The 21,701-nt window shown below is 45.2% G+C and overlaps 3 protein-coding genes and 1 non-coding gene across 16 annotated transcripts in view; 3 read left to right on the top strand and 1 right to left on the bottom strand.

The window, feature by feature from the left end:
* Positions 1-7,370, top strand: part of Mms19 (MMS19 homolog, cytosolic iron-sulfur assembly component) — a 37,416-nt gene extending 30,046 nt beyond the window's left edge. For 3 of the 5 annotated variants that reach the window (XM_050144276.1, XM_050144285.1, XM_050144300.1), the window contains 12 exons: positions 1,073-1,172; positions 1,829-1,931; positions 2,076-2,144; positions 2,334-2,460; positions 3,344-3,444; positions 3,888-3,944; positions 4,662-4,848; positions 5,742-5,824; positions 5,912-6,076; positions 6,148-6,207; positions 6,833-6,933; positions 7,008-7,370. In XM_050144276.1, the coding sequence (XP_050000233.1) occupies positions 1,073-1,172; positions 1,829-1,931; positions 2,076-2,144; positions 2,334-2,460; positions 3,344-3,444; positions 3,888-3,944; positions 4,662-4,848; positions 5,742-5,824; positions 5,912-6,076; positions 6,148-6,207; positions 6,833-6,933; positions 7,008-7,035 (1,181 nt within the window). In that variant the 3' untranslated portion in view covers positions 7,036-7,370. Of the gene's footprint in view, positions 1-1,072; positions 1,173-1,828; positions 1,932-2,075; positions 2,145-2,333; positions 2,461-3,343; positions 3,445-3,887; positions 3,945-4,661; positions 4,903-5,741; positions 5,825-5,911; positions 6,077-6,147; positions 6,208-6,799; positions 6,934-7,007 lie in introns of those variants that run through there. The other 2 variants (XM_050144293.1, XM_050144309.1) reach the window with 2 other exon arrangements.
* Zdhhc16 (zinc finger DHHC-type palmitoyltransferase 16) lies at positions 4,852-19,006 on the bottom strand. Of its 9 annotated transcripts, XM_050144329.1 has the most exons (14): positions 18,818-19,005; positions 17,653-17,765; positions 13,838-14,085; positions 13,504-13,698; positions 13,268-13,356; positions 12,870-12,898; positions 11,999-12,132; positions 11,837-11,884; positions 10,958-11,043; positions 9,369-9,492; positions 9,118-9,188; positions 8,141-8,251; positions 7,645-7,698; positions 4,929-5,011 (listed from the first exon to the last, which is right to left on the bottom strand). In XM_050144329.1, the coding sequence occupies exons 3-13, from the start codon at positions 14,078-14,080 to the stop codon at positions 7,680-7,682; spliced, it is 1,149 nt and encodes a 382-aa protein (XP_050000286.1). In that variant the 5' UTR covers positions 14,081-14,085; positions 17,653-17,765; positions 18,818-19,005; the 3' UTR covers positions 4,929-5,011; positions 7,645-7,679. The 9 variants fall into 9 exon arrangements, 7 of the variants coding, with proteins under 7 accessions (XP_050000291.1, XP_050000286.1, XP_050000298.1 ...); XM_050144334.1 differs by lacking the exon at positions 7,645-7,698 and having other exon boundaries at positions 4,852-5,011; XM_050144341.1 differs by lacking the exon at positions 4,929-5,011 and having other exon boundaries at positions 7,524-7,698; positions 13,838-14,098; positions 18,818-19,006.
* Positions 19,007-19,182: 176 nt separating this feature from the next.
* Positions 19,183-21,701, top strand: part of Exosc1 (exosome component 1) — a 10,334-nt gene continuing 7,815 nt past the window's right edge. Inside the window, exons 1-2 of the mRNA XM_050144396.1 lie at positions 19,183-19,228; positions 19,316-19,431. Coding sequence (XP_050000353.1) covers positions 19,198-19,228; positions 19,316-19,431 — 147 coding nt within the window. The 5' untranslated portion in view covers positions 19,183-19,197. The remainder of the gene's footprint in view (positions 19,229-19,315; positions 19,432-21,701) is intronic.
* Positions 21,254-21,388, top strand: LOC126506347 (small nucleolar RNA U109). Its single transcript, XR_007593197.1, has one exon. It is a non-coding gene; the product is annotated as a small nucleolar RNA U109 (small nucleolar RNA).

Below are 21,701 nucleotides of genomic sequence, written 5' to 3' on the forward strand. Positions count from 1 at the left end.
AAGATTTATTTATTTATTTAGCATACAATGTACTGCTGGCAAGGAAGGTACCAGGTCTCATTATAGATGGTTGTGAGCCACCATGTGGTTGCTGGGAATTGAACTCGGGACCTCTGGAAGAGCAGCCAGTGCTCTTACCCTCTGAGCCATCTCTCCAGCCCCCTCACTGCAAGATTTTAAACACTAACTTTTCTGCAGGATATATTGACTTATTGGCTTTTTACCAGGTGTGGTGGAGTACTCCTATAATCCCAATGGAAAGTAGAAGCAAGAGGATTAGGAGTTCAGAGATAGCCTGGGCTACATGAGACCCTTTTCCCAAAAAAGCATGGTGGTCCATGCCTTTAATTCTAACACTCAAGAGGCAAAGTCAAGTGGATCTCTGTGAGTAAGTTTGAAGCTAGCCTGGTCTACATAGCAAGTTCCAGGCTAGCTAATGCTACATAATGATACCCAGTCTCCAAAGGTGGTGGGGAACCCTGAAATATTAGGGGCTAGAGAGATAGCTCAGTAGTTCCCAAACTTAGGTGGCTCATAACTACCTGTCACTCTAGCTCCAGGGGATCCCATACTCTCTTCTGGACTCTGAGGACACCTGCATTCATGTGCATAGATCCCCTACCCCCAGCACGTGCACACACAATACATATATACATAATTTAATTAAAAATAAATTTTTTAGAAAGAATACTCCAGAGTTATTAGCCTGTTATGAGATGGACAAGAAGTACTTTGAATTCCTTCCTCCTTCTTTGCTAGTCTCACTGTTTAGCTCAGGCTTGACCATAAGCCCACAGTCTTCCTGCTTCAGGCTTGTAAGGCTGATATTAATTATAGGCAGTCTTGACCCAAATTTGGATTTTGTTTTTTTTTGAGAGACAGGGTGTATGTAGTCCTGGCTGTTGTGAAACTTGCTCTGTAGACCAGGCTGGCCTCAAACTCACAGAGATCCGCCTGTTTAAAGGCCTTTAAAGGGAATATGCTGCCACCTCCAGGCCAGATTTAGGTTTCTGAACCAGTAGTGGCTTTATGGGTCTATAGATTGTCACGCATAGGTGTTTTGGTTTTGCAGAGAAGGAATCCTCAGTTCTGAGAAGAGTACTATTGGAGGATGAGGTCTTGGCTGCCTTGGCATCTGTCATTGGAACTGCTACTACCCACCTGAGCCCTGAGTGAGTATAACATGAGTGACCTGAACCTCAGGGATGGAGAAAACATTCTTGAGCAGGAGTCACAGGTGGTGCTTTCTCAGTTGTTCTTGTTCCTGTATGTAAGTATGGAAGCAGTTGTTTTATAAGTTTGATGACAAAAGAAAAGGAAGGACCTTTTAAAAACACCACAGACTGTTGGGTGAGCCTTGGGATTAGTGGTTTTTGTTGGTGATTTATGTTGCTAGGGAATTTTTTAGGTTTATTTTTGCTTCATGTGTGTTAAGTGTTTTTCCTGTATATGTATGTGTGCACAACGTGTATGTGGTGCCTGATGACGACAGGTGTCTGATCCTTTCAAATTTAGTTGCAACTGTTAGCCTCCATGTGGGTTCTGGTAACCAAACGTGGGTCTTCTGGAAGAACAAGTGCTCTTATCCACAGAACCATCTTTCCAGTCCTGGGATCAATGGGTTTTGTTTGTTTTTGTTTTTTGAGGTCACCAGTGAACTGTTTTTAAAATATACATTGAACTCATAAAACTGTAGGCTAAGAGGATAGGGTTTGATTGTGCAAATAATTGTGCCAAATTAACATGTTGAATATATGGATAACCATGGCACCTGCACACAGATGTGCACATACTCTGGCTTCTAAATGACACCCGGTACTCTCTCCAGACTAGCTGCCCAGAGTGTCATGTGCATCGTGCCCCTCTTCTTAGATGGCAACACCTCCTTTCTTCCTGAGAATAGCTTCCCAAGCCGATTCCAGCCATTCCAGGTAATAATCTAATAGCTCTGATGGTTTGAATCTTGGAGTTTATATCCTTTAGACTCAACTTTAGGACTATTCTGGGATGGGCATAGGGACATACATGCCTACTACCAGTAAGACAGGCTCATCAGAGCTCTTCTTCCTTCACAGAGTGGCTCCTCTACACAGAGGCGACTGGTTGCACTGCTTACAGCTTTTGTCTGCTCCCTGCCACGAAATGTAAGTGGGCACATTTGAGACTCTGGAACTCAGATGACCTTGGGCTGAGCTTGGCCACAGGCTAAGCTTTCTTGCTTCCCCCATTTAAAGAAGTTCTTTCCCATGCTGATCTCTGATGTCACTTTCTATTGAGTATTTCTTGGAGTTCAAGTGTCTTCTGGGTCCATTACATGGCCAGGTTTTCTATAGGTGGAAATCCCTCAGCTGAACCGACTCATGCGGGAACTTCTGGAGCAGAGCTGCTGCCACAGCTGCCCCTTTTCTTCCACTGCCGCCGCCAAGTGCTTCGCAGGACTCCTCAACAAGCACCCTCCAGGTACTGGGCTGGGCCTGGGATAGAAGCCTTTCTTTGTCACCTAGTGATAAAATCTACACGTTTAGTTCTTGTTCTCCTTAAAGGAACTCATAATGACTTCAGTTACTGTCCTCTGACAGTCTTGTCAGAGACTAGAGTTTGGCAGAGCATTTCAGGGTTCAAAACAAGAATAGAAGGAGCACGTTCAACTCACTTCTGCCATCTTATTCCATCATGGTGCTATTAAGAATAATTTTTTAAAAATAGATTTGTTTGTGAAACAGAAGAGATGGCTCAGTAATTAGGAGTATGTACTAGATTCCTGGATCAGTTCTTAGCAGCCATGTCAGAAATCTTACAACAGCCGTTAAGTCTAGCTCTAGAAGATAATGACACCCTCTTCTAGACTCCAGGACTACCTGCACTCAGACGTATATAGCTGTACACAGACACATGCATACCTGTATTTAAAGACAATAGTGAAAATATTTTTAAAAGGTGCTTGCCTTACGTATGTGTGTGTGTGTATGTATGTATGTATGTATGTATGAGTGGAGGGCATTGGATCCCCTGGAACTGAAGTCACATGTGGTTGTGAACTACTTTGTGGGTTCTTGGAGACATATGCTGGTCTTCTGCAAGAGCAACTAGTACCCTCTCAACTGCTGAGCCTTCTTTTCTAGTCTCCGTGGTGTAAGTCTTTATTGGAGTAGAAACTCTCTCCTCAGGCACCAGTGCCTTGCTATTGAGAGTACTGCACCAGATTCTGCTACTGGCATTCTGTCATTTTGATTGTCTTTTTCTAATAGCTTCTCAAGTACTGTGCTCGTAAATGATTTACATCCTTTGTCATTAAAGGAAGAAACTACATTGTCATTGTAACATTATGTACCTTTCTTCTTAGGGCAGCAGTTGGATGAATTCCTCCAGCTTGCTATGGATACAGTGGAGACTGGCCTGGCCTCTGGATCTTCTCGTAATCAGGCTTTCGCTCTGCTGCTCTGGGTGAGGAGGTATCATAGACGCTGGTTAGATAGACAAAATATTCATGATTGTCCCTCTTCTACTGTTGTGTTAAAATACCATGACTGAGATACCTTATAAAAAAAGTATTTAATTGGGTTTACAACTGGTCTTGGGGTCAGAGGCATGACAGCTGGAATGGCTGTGGGCTCACATCTTGATCCAAAATCAGGAGGCAGAGAAAGACGCTGTGGCTTGAGTCTTGAAATCTCAAAGCATGCCCCAATGACATACTTCTCCAGCAAAGCCAAACCTAATCTTCTCTGAACAGCCACCAACTGGGGACCAAGTATCCAAATGGCTAAGACTTATGGGAAACATCTCATTCAAACTACAAAAGCCCCTGAGCCACCATTTGTAACAAGTGTGCTTGGAGTTCTGGAGTTTGAATGTCAGACCCTTACTTCTCTTTCCTCTGCTTACAGGTAACCAAGGCTTTAGTCCTCAGATACCATCCTCTCAGCACCTGCCTTACCACCCGAGTAAGTCTTTCCTGATACATAACTGGAATCTAAACAAGAACCTCCTTTTGATCCCATTTCCTCTTACTAGTATTTTTGTTGGGCATGGTACCACATGCCTTTTACTCAAGGCACTCAGGCAGAGGCAGACAGATCTCTGAGTATGAGGCCAGCCTGGTCTGCCTACAGAGAGTTCCATCCAACCAGGGCAAACAGAGCTACCCATCTTAAAAGAAAAAATATATTATGTGTATATTTTGCTTTTATGTACACATGCTTGCTTGCTGCCCAAGGAGAGCAGAGGACATAGCCAGATACCCTGGAAATAGGGTATAAATGTTTGTAAGACACCTTGTGGGTGCTGAGAACTGAACCCAAGTTCTCTAAATGAACAGTAAGTGATTTCAACCACTGTCCTCCTATCCAGGCCCTTGTTTATTACTTGGGTTTTTTGTTGTTGTTTTGTTTTGTTTTTGATTTTTGAAACAGGGTTTCTCTGTAGCTTTTGGTTCCTGTCCTGGAACTAGCTCTTGTAGACCAGGCTGGCCTCGAACTCACAGAGATCCGCCTGCCTCTGCCTCCCGAGTGCTGGAATTAAAGGTGTGCGCCACCACCGCCCGGCTTAGCCCCTTGTTTATTATTCTTATGAGGCTTTCATCCTTTTTGGTACTTGAGAATTTTCTTTCCAGCATACCTCAAAGGCTTTTTTTATTTATGTATTTATTTTGGTCCCACCAGCTCATGGGCCTCCTCAGTGATCCAGAACTAGGCCCTGCAGCAGCCGATGGCTTCTCTCTACTCATGTCTGACTGCACTGATGTGTTGACTCGTGCTGGCCATGCTGATGTTCGGATTATGTTCCGCCAGCGGTTCTTCACAGACAATGTGCCTGCTTTGGTCCAAGGCTTCCATGCTGCTCCCCAAGGTGTCTGAAAGCTGAACCCCAAATCCATGGACATCTCCTTGGCCAGTCTCTACAGTAATTTAAGATCCAGATGCTTTATCGTCAGAGTGATCTGCACCTACAAAGCCACACTTTCATCTCTTTTCCTTGATGGGTACATCGGAGCTATTGTGAGCTCAAGAATCTTAAGAGAGAGAGAAAACGAACATGTTCATGTGGAAGCCAAAAGTCAACATCAGCTATCTTTTATTACATTTTTTTAACTGCATACTACACAATATGTCTGTGGAGGTCTTTCCTTCCACCATGTAGGTCCCAAGGTTTGAACTCAAAATCATCAGGCTTAACAGCAGGTGCCATTAACTTGCTGGTCTGATTGCTCTTCCATTGTTTACATGTTTGTTATGTGTATGTGCTCAGGGATCAAAGAAGAACTTATAAAAGTTATGCCAGATGGGTTCCAGGGATTGAGCTTGGGTCATACAGGCAAGAGCCTTTACCTAAGAAGCTATCTTGCCAGCTGTTCTACTTTAATTTTTGAGAGAAGATCTCTCAGTCAGCTTAGATTGGCTAGCCAGCAAGCCCCAGGTGCTCTGTCCACTCCCCCAAGGCTGGCATTATATGTGCGCATTTCCCTGCCACACTTAACCTGTTTACATAAGGTTCAGTGGGACTTGAACTCAAATCTACACGCTCACAAACAGCACTTTATCTTCCCTAGCCTCAACTCCATCTTTAAACAGGTCTCATGCTGTAGATCAGGCTGGCCTTAACTCCCCCTGCCTCAGCCTGCTGAGCCCTGTAACTATTGCCTTCAGCTATCACACTCCCTACTCATTATAGACTGATATTCTCAAACTGAATGTCTAACCCCAGTTTTTTTCCTAAGCATCATCTTTTTCTTTTTCCCTCAGATGTGAAGCCAAACTATCTAAAGGGTCTGTCTCATGTACTCAACAGGCTGCCCAAGCCTGTGCTTTTACCAGAGCTGCCCACAGTGAGTTCTATAATCACCCCTCAGAAAGGGAGAGGGCAGATATAGATCTAAGACCATAATGTGCATCCCATTTCCATTGGTTCTTAGCTCCTTTCCTTGCTGCTGGAGGCACTGTCCTGCCCTGATTCCGTGGTCCAGCTTTCTACTCTCAGCTGTCTCCAGCCCCTTCTACTGGAAGCACCCCAAATCATGAGTCTTCATGTTGATACTCTGGTCACCAAATTCCTGACCCTCAGCTCCAGTCCTTCAATGGTGCGTTGAGCCCCAGCACATCCTTTGGTACCTTTCTCCTTTTGTCTGCCCTGACCTCATTTGTGTTCCAGGCTGTCCGGATTGCTGCTCTGCAGTGTATGCATGCCCTCACTCGCCTGCCCACTCCTGTGGTAAGTCTCGGGAGTCAGAAATGCTTGTTTAATGCTGTTGTCCAAGCTGGCCTGACTTGCTATAATCATCCTACTTCAGTGTTGGGGTTACAAATGTGGACTGCCACACCTGGTTGAGTACTTAACTTGCTTTCAAGTGAGATTAGCTACCCAATTCTGTGTGAGAAGATAGAACTACATACATCGTACAAATAAACATAGACTCCCCTACGCATCTTGAACTCAGAATGGATCCAGTAAATCCTGACCACCTCGTAACACTGGTAATCCTGCCTCTTCCCATCAATTTAGAATCATTAAAGGATAAGGCACATGGGATATAGTTAATGTGTGAAGCTGGCGTTCAGACTTTCAGATTAAAGGGGGGACATAGACCTTGAGAGATGGCTCATTACTTAAGAGCACTGACTATTCTAGAGTACCCAGGTTTGATTCCCGGTACCCACATGGCAGCTCACAACCATTTTCAACAGTCTTAGGGATACACCCATATATTAAAAACATATATTCAAAAATGTGGGTCACATTTCACTTCCATCAGGATGTGAGTTATAGGTGTCAGAGAAGCAGAATTTCCTATTTCTCATTCCAGCAAGAGTTAAGATGATGTCCTCTGACTTCACAGCTACTGCCATACAAATCCCAGGTGATCCGGGCCTTAGCCAAGCCTCTGGATGACAAGAAGAGACTTGTACGCAAGGAAGCAGTGTCTGCAAGGGGAGAATGGTAAGCTGTAGACTGAAGGAAGTGGTGGGACCAAGGAAAACCTCAAGGTAATATTGCAACATTTGTGCCTACAGGTTTCTGCTGGGGAGCCCAGGTAGCTGAACCCTTGGTCCTGGCCTAGCCCCTTCTGACAATCTAACCTGCAGGGACTAACTATTGAGCCACCCTCCAAGGCAAGGAGACCACTGACCTGTCTTCCCCATGGATGTAGTACAGATGCTGGGTCCCTCATGCATGGCTGTGCAAGACAAGACACTTGAGTCCTGATTTCTAGTGGATTGTTGAAGAAACTGAATGGGCCTTGTATTTGAGGAAAAGATGTTGGATTTTGGAGCTCCCCTATATCAGGAAAAGGGAGTGTGACCTTGGGAGCCAGGGATGGTGTTTTAAGTGTGTTCATTTGCCAGAGAATAAAAAGGGTTTTTTTTTTTTTTTGGTAATGGGTGGATTGATATGTATTTCCTTTATTCTACATATACATAGCACATAGAGTTCTGGAGAGCCTCTAGCTCTTCAAAATAAGGAGACACCAAATTTAGCAGGCCTTCTTTATCTAGACCTCCCCGACACCAAGGCAAACACAGAAGCTATTCATCTTTACAAATCAAATGCCTTTATTTCTGCTCCTTCTGCAGCACGTGAGAAATGGCAGTGACCTTGGCAATAGGCTTATTGTTTTTGTCCCATTCAGAAGCCAGAATTTCAACATACCTGACAAAATCTTTTCCCAAAGTGAGAGATGGTGGCTAGCCCCAGTGCTGTGACCTAGAGGACATCAAAGTCAGCATCGGATAAGGTAGCTAGTTGTCTGACCCCTGGTCTGGGGCTAAAATTTGTTTGCCTGAGTAAGGGACATCAGTCGTAAGATTTCTCCACTTTTTTTTTTTTTTTTTTTTGGTTTATCAAGACAGGGTTTTTCTGTGTAGCGTTGGCTGTCCTGGAACTTGCTCTGTAGACCAGGCTGGCCTGGAACTCAGAAATCCACCTGCTTCTGCCTCCCGGGTGCTAGGATCAAAGTCATGTGCTGCCGTCACCCAACTGTATCTTGTTTTGAGATGGCCAGAAGATTGCTCTTGAGTTGTCCCTAAGTAGTACTCTAAGGCAGGCCTAGTGGCTCTTTATGGTCATGGATTCCAAAAAAAGCTGCCCTTGGAAGTTCTTGAAAGAGACATAACAAGCATCGAATAATGTTCAAGTTGTTACTCACACAGCCATCACAGAGGCTGAGTGAGCAGTCACCCAGGGAGGAGGGTCCCAGGTCATTCCATTCCCATGGGGTAGGTGACTAGAAGGTAACAGCACCCGGGTCAGCCAGTGCCTGTGAGAAATGACCAAGAAAACATGCCTTTAGTTCTGAGTTCTTGGGTTGGATGTCAAACATCAAACACGAAGATGATGAGAGTTCTAATCTCTGTCTGAGAACTGTATCCTCTGGGGCTCTAAAGCCATCTTGAACATGCTCTCTCCTGTGACTTCCAAGTGCTAGGATTACAGATGTGCACAACTGTGCCTGGCCTAATAATTTACAGTTTGAAAAATGGTTTTCTCTTGTCTCTTGGACTGAATAGAGCTAACCTCATATTGCGGTTGGATCCCTGCAACATGTAGGTCGGTCACCTCAGTCTCTCACACTGTCAAACAAATAAAAGATAACTAGCGCCTACTACATCCTACCTATGTGCCCTTCCCTAAGAACTGTGTTCTCAGTACTCTTCTGTAGTCGCCTTGAATAGGAGCTCTTAAACCACAGTTCTAGGGCTGAAGAGATGGCTCTTGTTCCCACAGAGGACCTGGGTTTGATTCTTAACAGCCACAGAGCGGCTTATAACCAACTACAATTTCAGTCCCAGGGGATCTATCCACTATCCTCTCCTGACCTTACAGGCACCATGCATGTACATGATAATATGCATATAGCAAATGTTTCCTTAAATTTACAGTTTTAGCCTTGGGCCCCAGTGGTTCAAATAAAATGGTAGCTATTCTTATTCCTGAGAATAATTATAAATTCCTCAGTGGCACTAGCCACATTCTCTGCTTCTGTGGACAGACCATTTTCCCTATCATGGGAGTTTGGTTCCACAGCACTGTCTTTACCTTCACCCCAATTACAATCTCTGCTTCTGGGTATGGACCATCTTCCCCATCACAAAGCTGTTACGTAGCACTGCTGTCTGTCTTTACCTTCCTGTGTCCACACCTAGGAACACCTTCCAGTTGTCCAAGCAGCCATAGTTGTAAGGATTCCTAAATACCTAGAGACAAGAAAAAATATATTTCTACAAACTTCATCTGCTTAATCTCATCTTGGAGATAAGGTTAGAGCTAAATTATGACTTTTTAGAACTTGTCTAGTCAGCCCTGATTATGGACTGTTTATTAGATGAGGATCCAGTTACCCACCTGCTCACCCAGGTCCCCTCTTCCCCACTCACTCTGCCCTTGGCCTGTAACCGACGTCTCTCCTTCTTGTTGATATGCCTTTCAATGCTAGTCTCACCCCGACTGATGAGAACAGCATGCCATATGGTTAGGGCACCCAGAGCCAGTGCCACAGAACTAAGAAAGGCAAAAATTGGTAGAAATTAGAAGCTAGAAAACAGTGGGAAATCAAGCTTGTGATTATGACTAGCTCATAGCCTCTGCCTCACTTCCCTTATCTCCTCATATATGGCCTAGGTGAACATGTATTCTACCTCTTAAAGATCTAGTGTGTTTGAAAAGATGGCTCAGCAGTTAAAGGCACTCAGAGGTCCTGAATCCAATTCCTAGCAACCACAGGGTGGCTCACAACCATCTGTAAAGAGATCTGGTGCCCTCTTCTGGCCTACAGGCATATATGCAAGCAGAACATTGTGTGTACATAATAAATCAATTCACTTATTTATTTATTTGGTTTTTCTGGTCAGGGTTTCTCTGTAGCTTTGGAGCCTGTCCTGGAACTGGCTCTTGTAGACCAGGTTAGCCTCAAACTCAAAAGAGATCCACCTGCCTCTGCCTCCTGAGTAGTGCTGGGATTAAAGGCATGCACCACCACTACCTAGCATAAATTAATAAATCTTTTTTAAAAGATCTGTTAAAGTGAGTTTTAAAAAATGTATACAGAAAGGAAGATGGGAAAATAAGTACACTGAGAAAAATGTAGAGTTCCTTAAAATGTCCATACTTAGAAAATGGCGGAGGGAGCTGGAGAAATGGCTGAGCAGTTAAGAGTACAGACTGCTCTTCCAGAGGACCTGAGTGCACCCATATGGCAGCTTAAAACTGTCTGTAACTAGTTCCATGGGACAAGACACCCATGGCAAAACACCAATGTACATAAAGAAAAATTAAAAAAAAAAATGGGGCTGGAGAGATGGCTGAATGGTTAAGAGCACTGCCTGCTCTTCCAGAGGACCCTCAAACTCACAGATATCCTACCTCTGCCTCCTGAGTACTGGGATTAAAGGTGTGCACCACCACGGCACAATGCACATTTTAAAAAAGAAGAAAATAGAGGGCCCGGCATGGTGGTGTACACCTTTAATTCCAGTACGCGGGAGGCAGATACAGGCAGATCTAAATGAGTCTTGAGGCCAGCCAGTCCCAGAACAGCCAGGGCTACATAGAGAAAGCCTGTTATGATAAACCAAAAAAAAAAAAGGTAGAGGATCATATAAGCATAAGAGGTTGGAATGGGGGTTGGCAGAAATTCATATTTCTACTCTGCAACTCCTAGCTGCACATCATAGGACAAATCCCTTTACTTCTCTGAGTTTTCAATTTCCCTTGTTTTGTGTTTAGTAACAAATAGAGTTACTTGTTTTGTGGTTAGGAATCAATAAAAACAATAGCTTAACTTACCTTGGTACATAACAAGAATGATTGTATTAATAACCTGCAATGCTAAAGAACTCTTTGACAGCCTCAGCTAGACTATGACAATGGTAGGTTACTTAAGAGATGAGTCCTTCCTGTGTGTGGGCACCTACAAAGGTTTTCTTATGTTTCCCTCCCTTAAAACTATCAAAACTGAGTTAAATACCTGCACAGGAACCAGAGGTAGACAAGACTCTTGTGAGTTATTCTTTCTCGAAAGGAGAAGGTGGGTGGTGGAGTCTGGTGGTAAGTCTATAAAAAAAAAAAAAAAAAAACAGCAAAGCCTGGCTCCCTTGCTCTGTCAGTCTTCAGCAACTGTCACCAGAGCCCCAAGCACCTACAGGCAGGAATTAATAAAACTAGGCAGATAAAAATGGGGATTAAAGCCACAGAGGAAATCAGACCAGCAGCCAGATGGGTGGACCAAGCCCAGTGGCACCATCACACAAACAGACAGTGGGTAGAGCAGGTCTGGACAAGATAGCAAAGCACAAAAGGGGCTGAGTTGTGGGTTGACAGCAGTAACGGGACTCCAGGGGAAGCCACTCCTATTTCTAGCCAACCACATTCCCTTCACTCTGTGGCTGCATCCACTAGAGATAGATCTAGACCTCACATGGGCTAACGGCAGGGGGTTGTGGAAAAGCAACAGGAGTGCTATATACAAGTCAGATGTTCACAGATTCACAGAATAAGGGGTCCTAACAGGAATAGGGAAGGGGAAATGATCCTGAAGCTACTCGCCCAGCATGGTATCTGTCCCCTGGAACCCCATTACACAGACTAACAGACCCCTTGCTGCTCAGGCTATCAGGAAGGCAGAGTCTAGGCTAGGCTCAGCCCAAAGAAGTGATGATGCCATAGATTAATTAAAACTTCCATACCAGAGACTTCCAGTTTGCCCCCAGGCTACTTAGTTTACCATGACAGCTTCCTTAGAAACTTCTGGCCTGGTCTGGCAACTAGCCTGCAGGCCCTTTCACATAAATAACTCTTAAACCCCCAGGCCCGAGCAGCAGGAGGCAGTGGTGTGGAGACTGCCCACCTGGTTGGCAATTGCCTGTAGTTTGTTCTTGTCAAGCTGTTTCATTTTCTAAGGGGACGGAAAACAGTGCTGGTTATACTCTTGGGCCACTAGGACAACCCCATCATTGGGAAAAGGTTTCTGTTCTGTTCTATTGCGTTCTCTTCCTAACCATGGGCTTACCTCAATGGCAGCGTAAGCCTCTCGGAAAAGGTCCCAACTTCCATAGCTACAGTAGACACAACCCAGAGTCATGAAAAAGCAGAAAGAGAAGAAGTAGCGATGGTTATAGTGGCCCACACAGTTGTTTAGCCAGGCTGGTGAAGGAATGATTAAGGACAAGATCAAATCTATAATTTGGGGGTGTCTAAGCCCCTATAGCTCATCCTTAGTTCAAGGCATCACCCAAGCAAAGGCAAGAATAGAGGACAGTTTCCCAAGGTTAAGGTAAAAATTGTCCATGCTTTTCAGAGCTTTCAGATTCCAAGAATCTTAACTACCTGCAAATACTCAACCTAACTCAGGCTAGCCAGACATGTGCATGGAAAGACAAAATGGGACCCACAATTGTATCTGGCGCCTCCAGCCACAAAGGCCCTTTTGATTCTCCACAAAAGACCTTCCAGGAGAGCTGGAGAGATAGCTCAGCAGTTAAGGGCACTGACTGCTCTTCCAGAGGACCTGGATTCAATTCCCAGCACCCACATGGCAGCTCACATTTGTAACTCCAAGATCTGACGCCTTCACACAGACATTTATGTAGGCAAAACACCAGTGCACATAAAATAAAATATTAAAAAAAAAAAGACCTTCCAGAAAATTCCTTTCTCCTACAAGATCATTCTAGAAGCCTATAAACATTCTGCTCCCCCACCCAAAAAGATGGTATGCCCCAACAATGCCTCTTCTAACTTCTCATGAGTCAGTATTCTTTGGAGATTGATGCTAATTAGAAAGTCTTGAGCTTGTGCCTATGAGCCCTGTGCAGTGACTGCTCTGAGGGGAAAACCGACGGTCCTGGCTGGGTCTTGGGCTGAAGAGAGCAAAAGGATACGGCAGTGATGATCCATCTTCAGCACACACCTGTGAGGGAGGGACACAGGCTGTGTTACGGTGGCCAAGGATCTTGAGATGTCAGTGACAAGGCTTTCCTACTAGGACCAGCATCCTGCTGAGGTGGAAAGGGCACAGACTCTGATGACAGCCAGGCCTTCCTTCAAACCCAGTTCTGTTGTTTATTGGCTAGGTGACAAGGAAACATCTCGTCACCTAGTTTGTACAAGCAGCAATAATGCCTCCCTCACAGGATCATACTGAAGACGAGGTGTCAACAGATGGGAAGCACAGTGATAGGTACTCTGACACACAATTAACTGATTCCAGAGCCAGGTTTGGCCTTAGGGGTCTAGCAAGAGGAACTCAAATAAGGTTTACAGCAAAGTCAAGACTCACCTATTACAGATGCTGCAGTGGTGTGTTCGGGCTGGTTTGGGGTAAATGCACTTCTTACAGATGGAGACGGTAGCAATGTCGTTCCTGCCCTGTGCAAATCGAAAAGAACATCTTAACCACTACAGGACCACAATATTTCTGTCTCGAAAGATTCCAAGTCACTCTCCCTCCCATTAATGGAACTGGCTACCATAGCGTGCAACTCTGCTCCTCCCCGTGTCCCTGTGGGGTCCTACCTGGGGTGGGTATCCAGGAGGAGTGGTGATGGCCTGGTAGTAATGGAAGACGATGAGGATCAGATTCCAGTGGCTATAGAAGAAATGCCAGCAGAGTCGTGGTACTGAGTAGGTCCGAAGGATGAGGGGCAGGACACACAGATAAGCAATGGCCACAATGGATCCAGTCAGCACGATCACCAGCACCACAAACACCTGCCAACACCAATGAGGTCAAGAAGACATTTCCCTGGGCATGGAAGGTCGGGTTCCAAAGCTTATGTGAGCCTATCAGAAACACCCCTCTTCCCCCAAAACTTGCCCTTCCCTGTGCTTCCTGGGCATCATCACTCACCACTCCAAACCAGCGGATTACACTGTCCACCAGCCAGTAGATAGGCTCAAAGGCCGCATCAATAGCAGTGTCACTGCCTCCGAAGGAGTTGTAGACCAGGGAGCGCAGGCAAACCTTTCCGTAACGCCAGCGCTGTACCAGGCCCCGGAGCAGAGGTGGACAGCGACGCCTATAACCCAGGAGCAGAAGGAGACGCAGGCAGAGGCGGGCTGGGCCCAAGAGCAGACTCCGCTGGCCCCGCATGGCTCCTAGGAGAAAATACTAATAAAAGGATCCAGCCTGATCCTTGTCCTATCCTACCCCATCAATGAGAAGGCTTCTCAAAACTAAGGCCAAATTAGGCTATTAGGTTAGTCATCAGCTGTGGAAAGACAAAAAGGTCACTTTTCTACAGACCTTCCAACCATATTACAGGAGGTAGGGACTGAAGGTTCTCAGCCTACAAAAGTAGTATTTACATTATATTACCTGATCATACAGCAAATCCCGAGTAGTTTACACCTGAAGGGCCACAGTACAGGGAGAAACAGTTGGCCAAGTCAGAGGAGTCCTGTGTGTGTACAGCACATGTGTGGAGGCCAGAAGTGGGCATCGAACATTTCTTCCCTAGTCACTCTCCACGTACTTTTTTTTTAATGAATGCTTGCCTGCATGTATGTATGTGTATCATGTATGTACCTGGTGCCCAGAGGTCAGAAGAGAGTGTCAGATCCCCTGGTGCTAAAGTTACAAATGGCGGTAAATTGCCATGGAAGTGCTGAGTCTTCTGCAAGAATAGTTAGTGTCTGACTGGGCAAGATGACATGTGCCCCTACTCCCAGCACTCAGGAAGCAGGCGATCTAAGTTCAAAGCTACCCTGGTCTTTGGGCAAGCTCCAGGACAGCCAGGTTTACACAGAAAAACCAAAATAATAATAGTAATAACAATGACAAACAGCAAGTATTCTTTTTTTTTTTTTTATTAAAAATTTCCACCTCCTCCCCTCACAGCAAGTATTCTTAACTGCTGAGCCAATCCTTCAGTGACCCGCTGCACCAACCCCTGACACATATATACACCTCTTCCTTCTTTTTTGAGACAGGGTATTTGACTAAACCTGAAACTCACCAATTCAGCTACTCAAGCTCCAGGGTCCACCTATCTCTGCCTCTCCAGGATTAGAGACAGACGCACTGGTCTTTTTACATGAGTTCTGTGGGATCAAACTTAGGTCACCATGCTTGAGGAGCAAATACTTTAACAGCTAAGCTCAGAGTTTTTTGTTTTGTTTTGAAGATACCTGTCTAGAAAGACCACGGAGTAAAGCTTAACCAACATAAGCAAAGCAGCTGCCACTGTATCTTATCAAGGCGTTGAAGCAGGTAGTGGGGGGGAGGGGTTGTCCCAGGATCTCCTGCTTACTCTGTATGTAATGCCCAAGATCCTGAATCTAGAACTTTCCTGGTCCTATCCCAGTGTTCCTACTCCCATCTGGGCTGGGATTATAGGCCACCCAGAGGATATGATTCCTCATTCCCTGTTAGGACAGTCAGCCCCCACTTGCAGGACATAAGATACTTTGTCTCCAATTCCACTCCCAGCCCTATCGCCAGGGTTATAGCAGCCAAGGTAACTTCAGGTATTCAGAGCACAAGACAAGTGGTAGGAGGGAGCAGCCCCGTTGGGAGCTTTTCCAGGTCTTCTCTGATTAAGCACCATTTTTGTGACTGATGCTCACAGCCCCAAGCTTCCCAAGCACTTCATACTGGCCCTCAGCACTCTCCATGGTTCCTCTTAATGTGCCTGCATCTCTGCACTCTTCCCAAGCAATGAATACAACTCAGGACACAGAGACTCCAACAGACTTTCCATGATAGTCTCATTAGCTGCATAAAAATAATGTTTTAATGTTGGACAGGGAATACTGCTTTGTCTTCAGCAACCCCACTGACTTATTTAACAGGCAGCTCACAACCCAGCAGAAACTGGACCTGGTCACTCTGCTGTGGAGATGGGTTTCAGTTCAGTAACTGGAGTAATGTACTCTGCTTGCACCCTGGTTCATCCCCGCAAAAGGCTTTTCAAAGAAAATAGCTAGTTATCTCCTTTCACAAGCTTGGAAACCCAAAGGTGAAAAGAAATCGTCCAAAAAAAGGCCTAAAAGAAAACTGGAGCTTAGTGGGGAGAGACCTATAGACACTGCACCAGGTAAGAAACTAGCCTTTCCATCACTTCCTAAGATGCAGAAAGAATTAACAGAAAAAGTAGAAAAGAAAAATTGAGGTTGGCAGTAGTGGAGCATACCTTTAATTCTAGCAATCAGGAGGCAGAGGTCAGCCTGCTCTACAAAGCCGAGTTTCAGAATAGCCAGAGCCACACAGAGAAACCGTCTCAAAAAAACAAAAACAAGCCAGGCAGTGGTGGTGTACGCCTTTAATCCCAGCACTCGGGAGGCAGAGGCAGGTGGTGTGCTGTCCCACAGCAGTGTACCACCGCACATCTCTTTTTAGGAGTAATGGAGAGTGCTCTAGTTGCTGGAATGCTTTTTATAGTGATACTGTGCAAAACTCAGGTAATTTCCTAATTTGTAATAAATGCAAGTTATATGTCACCTCAGAGCTATCATGGTTAGTCTTTTTCAAAAAAAAAAAAAATCCTTGAGGCAGAGGCAGGCGGATCTCTGTGAGTTCGGGACCAGCCTGGTCTACAGAGCTAGTTCCAGGACAGGCTCCAAAGCCACAGAGAAACCCTGTCTCGAAAAAACAAAAAAAAAAAAAAAAAAAAAAAAATCCTCAAAAAGCTGAGCGTGGTGGTGCATACCTTCAATTCCAGCACTCAGAAGACAACTCAGGTTGATCTACATAGTGAGTTCCAGGACAGTCAGAGCTACATAGTAAGGCCCTGTCAAAAAAATACAAATTCTTTTTTTTTTTTTTAATTTTCAAGACAGGGTTTCTCCGTAGCTTTTGGTTCCTGTCCTGGAACTAGCTTTTGTAGACCAGGCTGGCCTCGAATTCACAGATATCTGCCTGCCTCTGCCTCCTGAGTATGGTGGTATAAGTACACCTGGAGGCATGAGGACCAGAAGGTCAAAGTCACCCTTGGCTACACAATCAGTTAGAGGCCAGCATGAAAGACAGAAGACTATGTCTTAATAAATAAATAAACAAATAAATCAGGGCTAGAGAGATGGCTCAGAGGTTAAGAGCACTGCTGCTCTTCCAGAGGTTCTGAGTTCCATTCCCAGCAACCACATGGTAGCACACAACTATCTATAATGAGATCTGGTGCCCTCTTCTGGTGTGTAGGAATACATGCAGGCAGAACACTGTATACATAATAAAGAAATAAATCTTTAAAAATTTTTTTAAAAAATCAGATTGTCGGTCACCTCCTACATTCTTGATTCTGAATGAAATACCTATTTCAAAGGCTCGATTGACCAATTCTCTTCTATGTATACCCTATTTAAGATTCAATTCTTTTCCTAAGTAGTCCAGTAACCTCCTTCTCTAAACCTTAATTTTTTTGCTGTTGTTTATCTTTTTCAAGACAGGGTTTCTCTATATAACATCCATAGCTGTCCTGGAACTTGCTTTATAAACCACGCAGGCCTGGAACTTACAGAGATCCACCTGTTTCTGTCTCCCGCGTGCTGGGATTAAAGGCATGCAGCATCATACCTGGCCCAAACTTTTAATTTTTTTAAACATATAAATGCATGTTCGCACACACAAACACACACACACACACACACAATGTAGCCAAGGTTTAAATCAGATGCTTATGAACACCTTAGACTAATACCTGGCCCCAACAAGCATTCAGTGAATACCTGTGGTTGAACGAATGGCCTGGAGAGGCGCAAAGCTGGTCAGCTCTACGGAAGCCAGCAAGGACACTCTTGCCAAGGCGATAACATCAAAGTATTTGTTGCTCTCATTCTTTCTGATTAGTAAAGAAATAGAACCATTATTAGAATCATAGCACCAAAGAACAATAATACATTTTATAGGGCCAATCAAACCAGAAAACAAACATGTAAAATTGAAAGCTTGCAGATGCTGATCAAATTTGAGTGAACAAAATGTGAAGCCAGGCCCCTCTCCTCACTTTAGCTAGTGGGCCATGGGGACAATGACGATGCTAGGAAATGTATTGTCCATAGGTCAAAAGTGAAGCAGAGGTTTTACCTCAGGAAATAGAGAAAAGGCATATATTTTAAACCTAAGTGTGGCAAGAGGGCATGGATGCCCTCAGGGGCAAGCACACTTCCTTCAAACCATTAGCAGTGTCCCCCTCAGTAGTACCCACCGGCCACAGTGGCCATCTGCCACCAGATTAGAGACTAGCAAAAAACAACAGCCCTCCCCTAAATCACCATCTGTGTCCCAAAGAAGCCGGATTGGCAGAGAGGGAAAGGGAGAACGGAATAAATTCCAATTCCGGCAGATGAAACCGCGATCAAAGTCATGGTAAATTTCATCTGCACAAGAAAATGCTGCTCCTCTGCCACCTCAAGCTGATGTAAAACATCAATAAAGCACAATATTCCATTTATGGAGGCTTCTTTCCCGGCAAACAAGCTAAAACGAAAAGAAGGCAAAAGAAGCGGTAATGTTAACGTCGAGCTGCTCCTTCACAGTTGAGGGGCTCGTCCTTTAAAGTATCTGCCCGCAAGAGAAGAATCTGTGGTTTTACAAAACCGGAAAAAGGTCGTCTCCAAGAGCAGCGGAGTCCAACTATGATGGGATCAAGTCAAAAAACAGGCTAGCTTGGGTTGTCTTCGAGACTTTAGACAAGTCAAACCTTGTCTCTGGATCTGAGTCTCCAAACCAGTGAAATGGGCAAGTTAGAGAGGCAGACTAGGGTTGAGGTGCGCTCAGACTCAGGAGGGCACAATCACGCAGGACCGGGCATGAAGAGAACAGGAACTTGAACTTAAAGGCCTGGACACCTGACACTCGGGTGGGAGGCAAGCGCTGCGCCTTCGTCCTTACCTGCCCCTGCCAGCTTCTCAATCAGCCAAATTCAGTCCAGTTGCCCTGCCTGCCGCTCAGTGCCTTCGGCTCCAGCTCGGGATCCGAGCCGGGCCAATCTCAGGCTGACCCACCATGCCCAAGAGCCCACAGCGGCAGCCAGCGGACCGGGTCCCGCCGCCCGCCCATCATCACTCAGCTGCGCAGGCGCGGGTCCCGGAGCCCGCAAAGACACGCCCAGAGATCTGTCCCGGAGCAGCCTGGGAAATGGAGTCCGGCCTGCTCTCGCCACGGCGAGGTCAAAAGTGCCAATTGCCGCACGTGTTACTGAGGAGCCGCTCCTCTAGCTGACCAATGAACACTTGACTTCGTTTTCATCCGGGTTTTGGACCGGGACAAGCATGGCACCACCTGTGAGGTACTGCATCCCTGGTAAGTGAGCGGTCTCCGCAAGCAGTCCCATGCTGCGTGACAACCAGCCTCTGGGTGCCCGTGGCTGATGCGGCATTTCTTCTGCAGGCGAACGTCTGTGTAACTTGGAAGAAGGCAGCCCCGGGAGCGGCACCTACACCCGGCACGGCTACATCTTTTCGTCGCTGGCGGGCTGCCTGACGAAAACCAGCGAGAATGGCGCGGTAAATGAAGCGGTTACCCAGCGCGCGTTCCCCCTCAGGCTGCCATTGAATTCTGGTCCTTGTGCACAGGCACTGCGGACGCGGGCTTGGGTGACAGCGGGATGCTTTGGTCTCTCGATTTCTCCCAGCTATGATCCCAACCAACGCTTAGCCAAAGCACAGCCTCTGCACACTCAGCTAGCAGTTATCTGGCTTGGTTGTGGCTGCGCTCGCAGAAGGACGTGGAGGGGAGGGAGAGGACGTGCAAATTGAGAGTAGCCCAGCCCGCAGAGAGCTTCCTGGTCGTGCCTCTCCCTTAAACCTTGAAATGACTCTACTGTCCCCACCTCCGCGACGGCAGTGTAATGCTGGCAATTTTCAGTGTCCTAATGCTCTAAGCTTTCCCCTGCCTCGAAGCCTATGCACTTGCGGCCTATCTGGAACATAAACCAACCCCGTAACTCTAACCTCTTTTAAATGACCTCGATAGTTTTTGTTTGGTTGGTTTTTCCAGAGAAGCCCGTCTGGATCCACTAATTAAAAAGGGGGGGGGGGGGATTTGGGTGGGAGTAGGATTGTTATATGCAAGAATCTTCCTCCAGAGCACTTATTTAAATACGTTACTCTTGCTTACATTTACCTCGCTAAGATTCTTGCCTATCTAGACTTCCAAGTGTGACTATGCAATGGTAGTGCATAATGGTGGTACACGACTGTATTCCCAGCTACAAACAGGCGCAGATAAAGAAGTGGTTGACAAATGTAAGGCAATAAAAAATTAAGAATTAAAACCTTAGGCTGGACTTAGCAGTACAGTGCTTGGGTAGCATGCCAAGCTTGGAACCAGAGATCCAAACTCCAGCTCTGCTTGAAAAAAAAAAAAAAAAAACTAAAAAGAATCAAAATTCTTTAGGGACTCCCTAAGCCTAAACCTCAAGCTTCGGGTTTTTGCTTATTTGTAAAAACAGGTTCCAGTCAGTTGGTTTTGGAAATAAACTTAAATGTCTGTTTATTCACTACATAGATTTCTCTTGCTACTTTCACGTGTCCTGCACAGTGCTGCCTTGTCTACTGGGGATATAATCCCGAGAAAAATACACTTAGCTTTGCTGCTGAAGAGGCACAGACACAAATAATAAACAAATGTTCAAATGTGTGTTGCTTGGGAATTGGATGTCTTCAAAAGGACTGCACAGTACAGTGAGACCATGTAACAGCTTTATGGCCTTGATTCTCGATAGTGAAATACTGAAACAACTGAAGGATAAGTAGAGGTAGAGGCGTGGAAAGAACACGGTTCTGACCGGGCAGTTACCCCTTTCTTCCCAATAGTCAGGAGGCAGAGACAGGCTGATGTACAAAGCGAGTCCCAGGACAGCCAGGGCTACTCAGAGAAACCCTATCTCGGAAAAAAAAATGCAATTCTGACATAAAGAATGGGCTAAACAATTTGAAATGGAAAGAAATTAGTAAAACAGGAAAACAAAAGCACAGAGTTAGAGAAGTGCTGCTTTTTCTTTTCAAAGACAAGATTCCGTTACATCAATTGCCATTAGATGGGATAAAACAAGAATTATCATTCTATAACATTTAATTGTAAATCCTATCTTTTTCAGATTTAAAAAAAAAAAAAGCAGCTGGTCTGTGGTGGTACCCGCCTTTAATCCCAGCACTCAAGAGGCTGGTGGGCCTCTGTGAGTTCAAGGCCAACCTTGACAGGCTCCAAAGCTGTGCAGAGAATCCCTGTACCAAAAAACAAACAAACAAATAAAAGCAGACTAAGTTTGGAGGAGTCAAGATAGCCATAATTATAAGCAGTATGATTCTATATCAAGAAACCACGTTGCATGTGGACATGTCTGCCCCTCTTCTCTTTGGGAGTAGGAATGTATCCATAACATGCTACATTGATCAAGGAGTTCTCAGGGCTACCAACCTTACAGTAGAGGTTGAGTAGTAGTATATTTCTCCTACATTAAAGGTAAAAAGAAAGAAAGAAAAAAAAAGAAACCACAAGAGCATCTTCAAAAATTTAGTACTGGGCTGGAGAGATGGCTCAGTGGTTAAGAGCATTGCCTGCTCTTCCAAAGGTCCTGAGTTCAATTCCCGGCAACCACATGGTGGCTCACAACCATCTGTAATGAGGTCTAGTGCCCTCTTCTGGCCTGCAGACATACACACAGAAAGAATATTGTATACATAACAAATAAATAAATATTTTTTAAAAAAATTTAGTACTAATCAGAGATGTTCCTATTAAATCTGGCACCCTAATTTTAATGGTCTCTTAT

This window comes from Alexandromys fortis, unplaced genomic scaffold (assembly GCF_014885135.2).
Source record: "Alexandromys fortis isolate MF-2015 unplaced genomic scaffold, M_Fortis_MF-2015_v1.1 scaffold_16, whole genome shotgun sequence".
NCBI classification, from domain to species: Eukaryota; Metazoa; Chordata; class Mammalia; order Rodentia; family Cricetidae; genus Alexandromys; species Alexandromys fortis.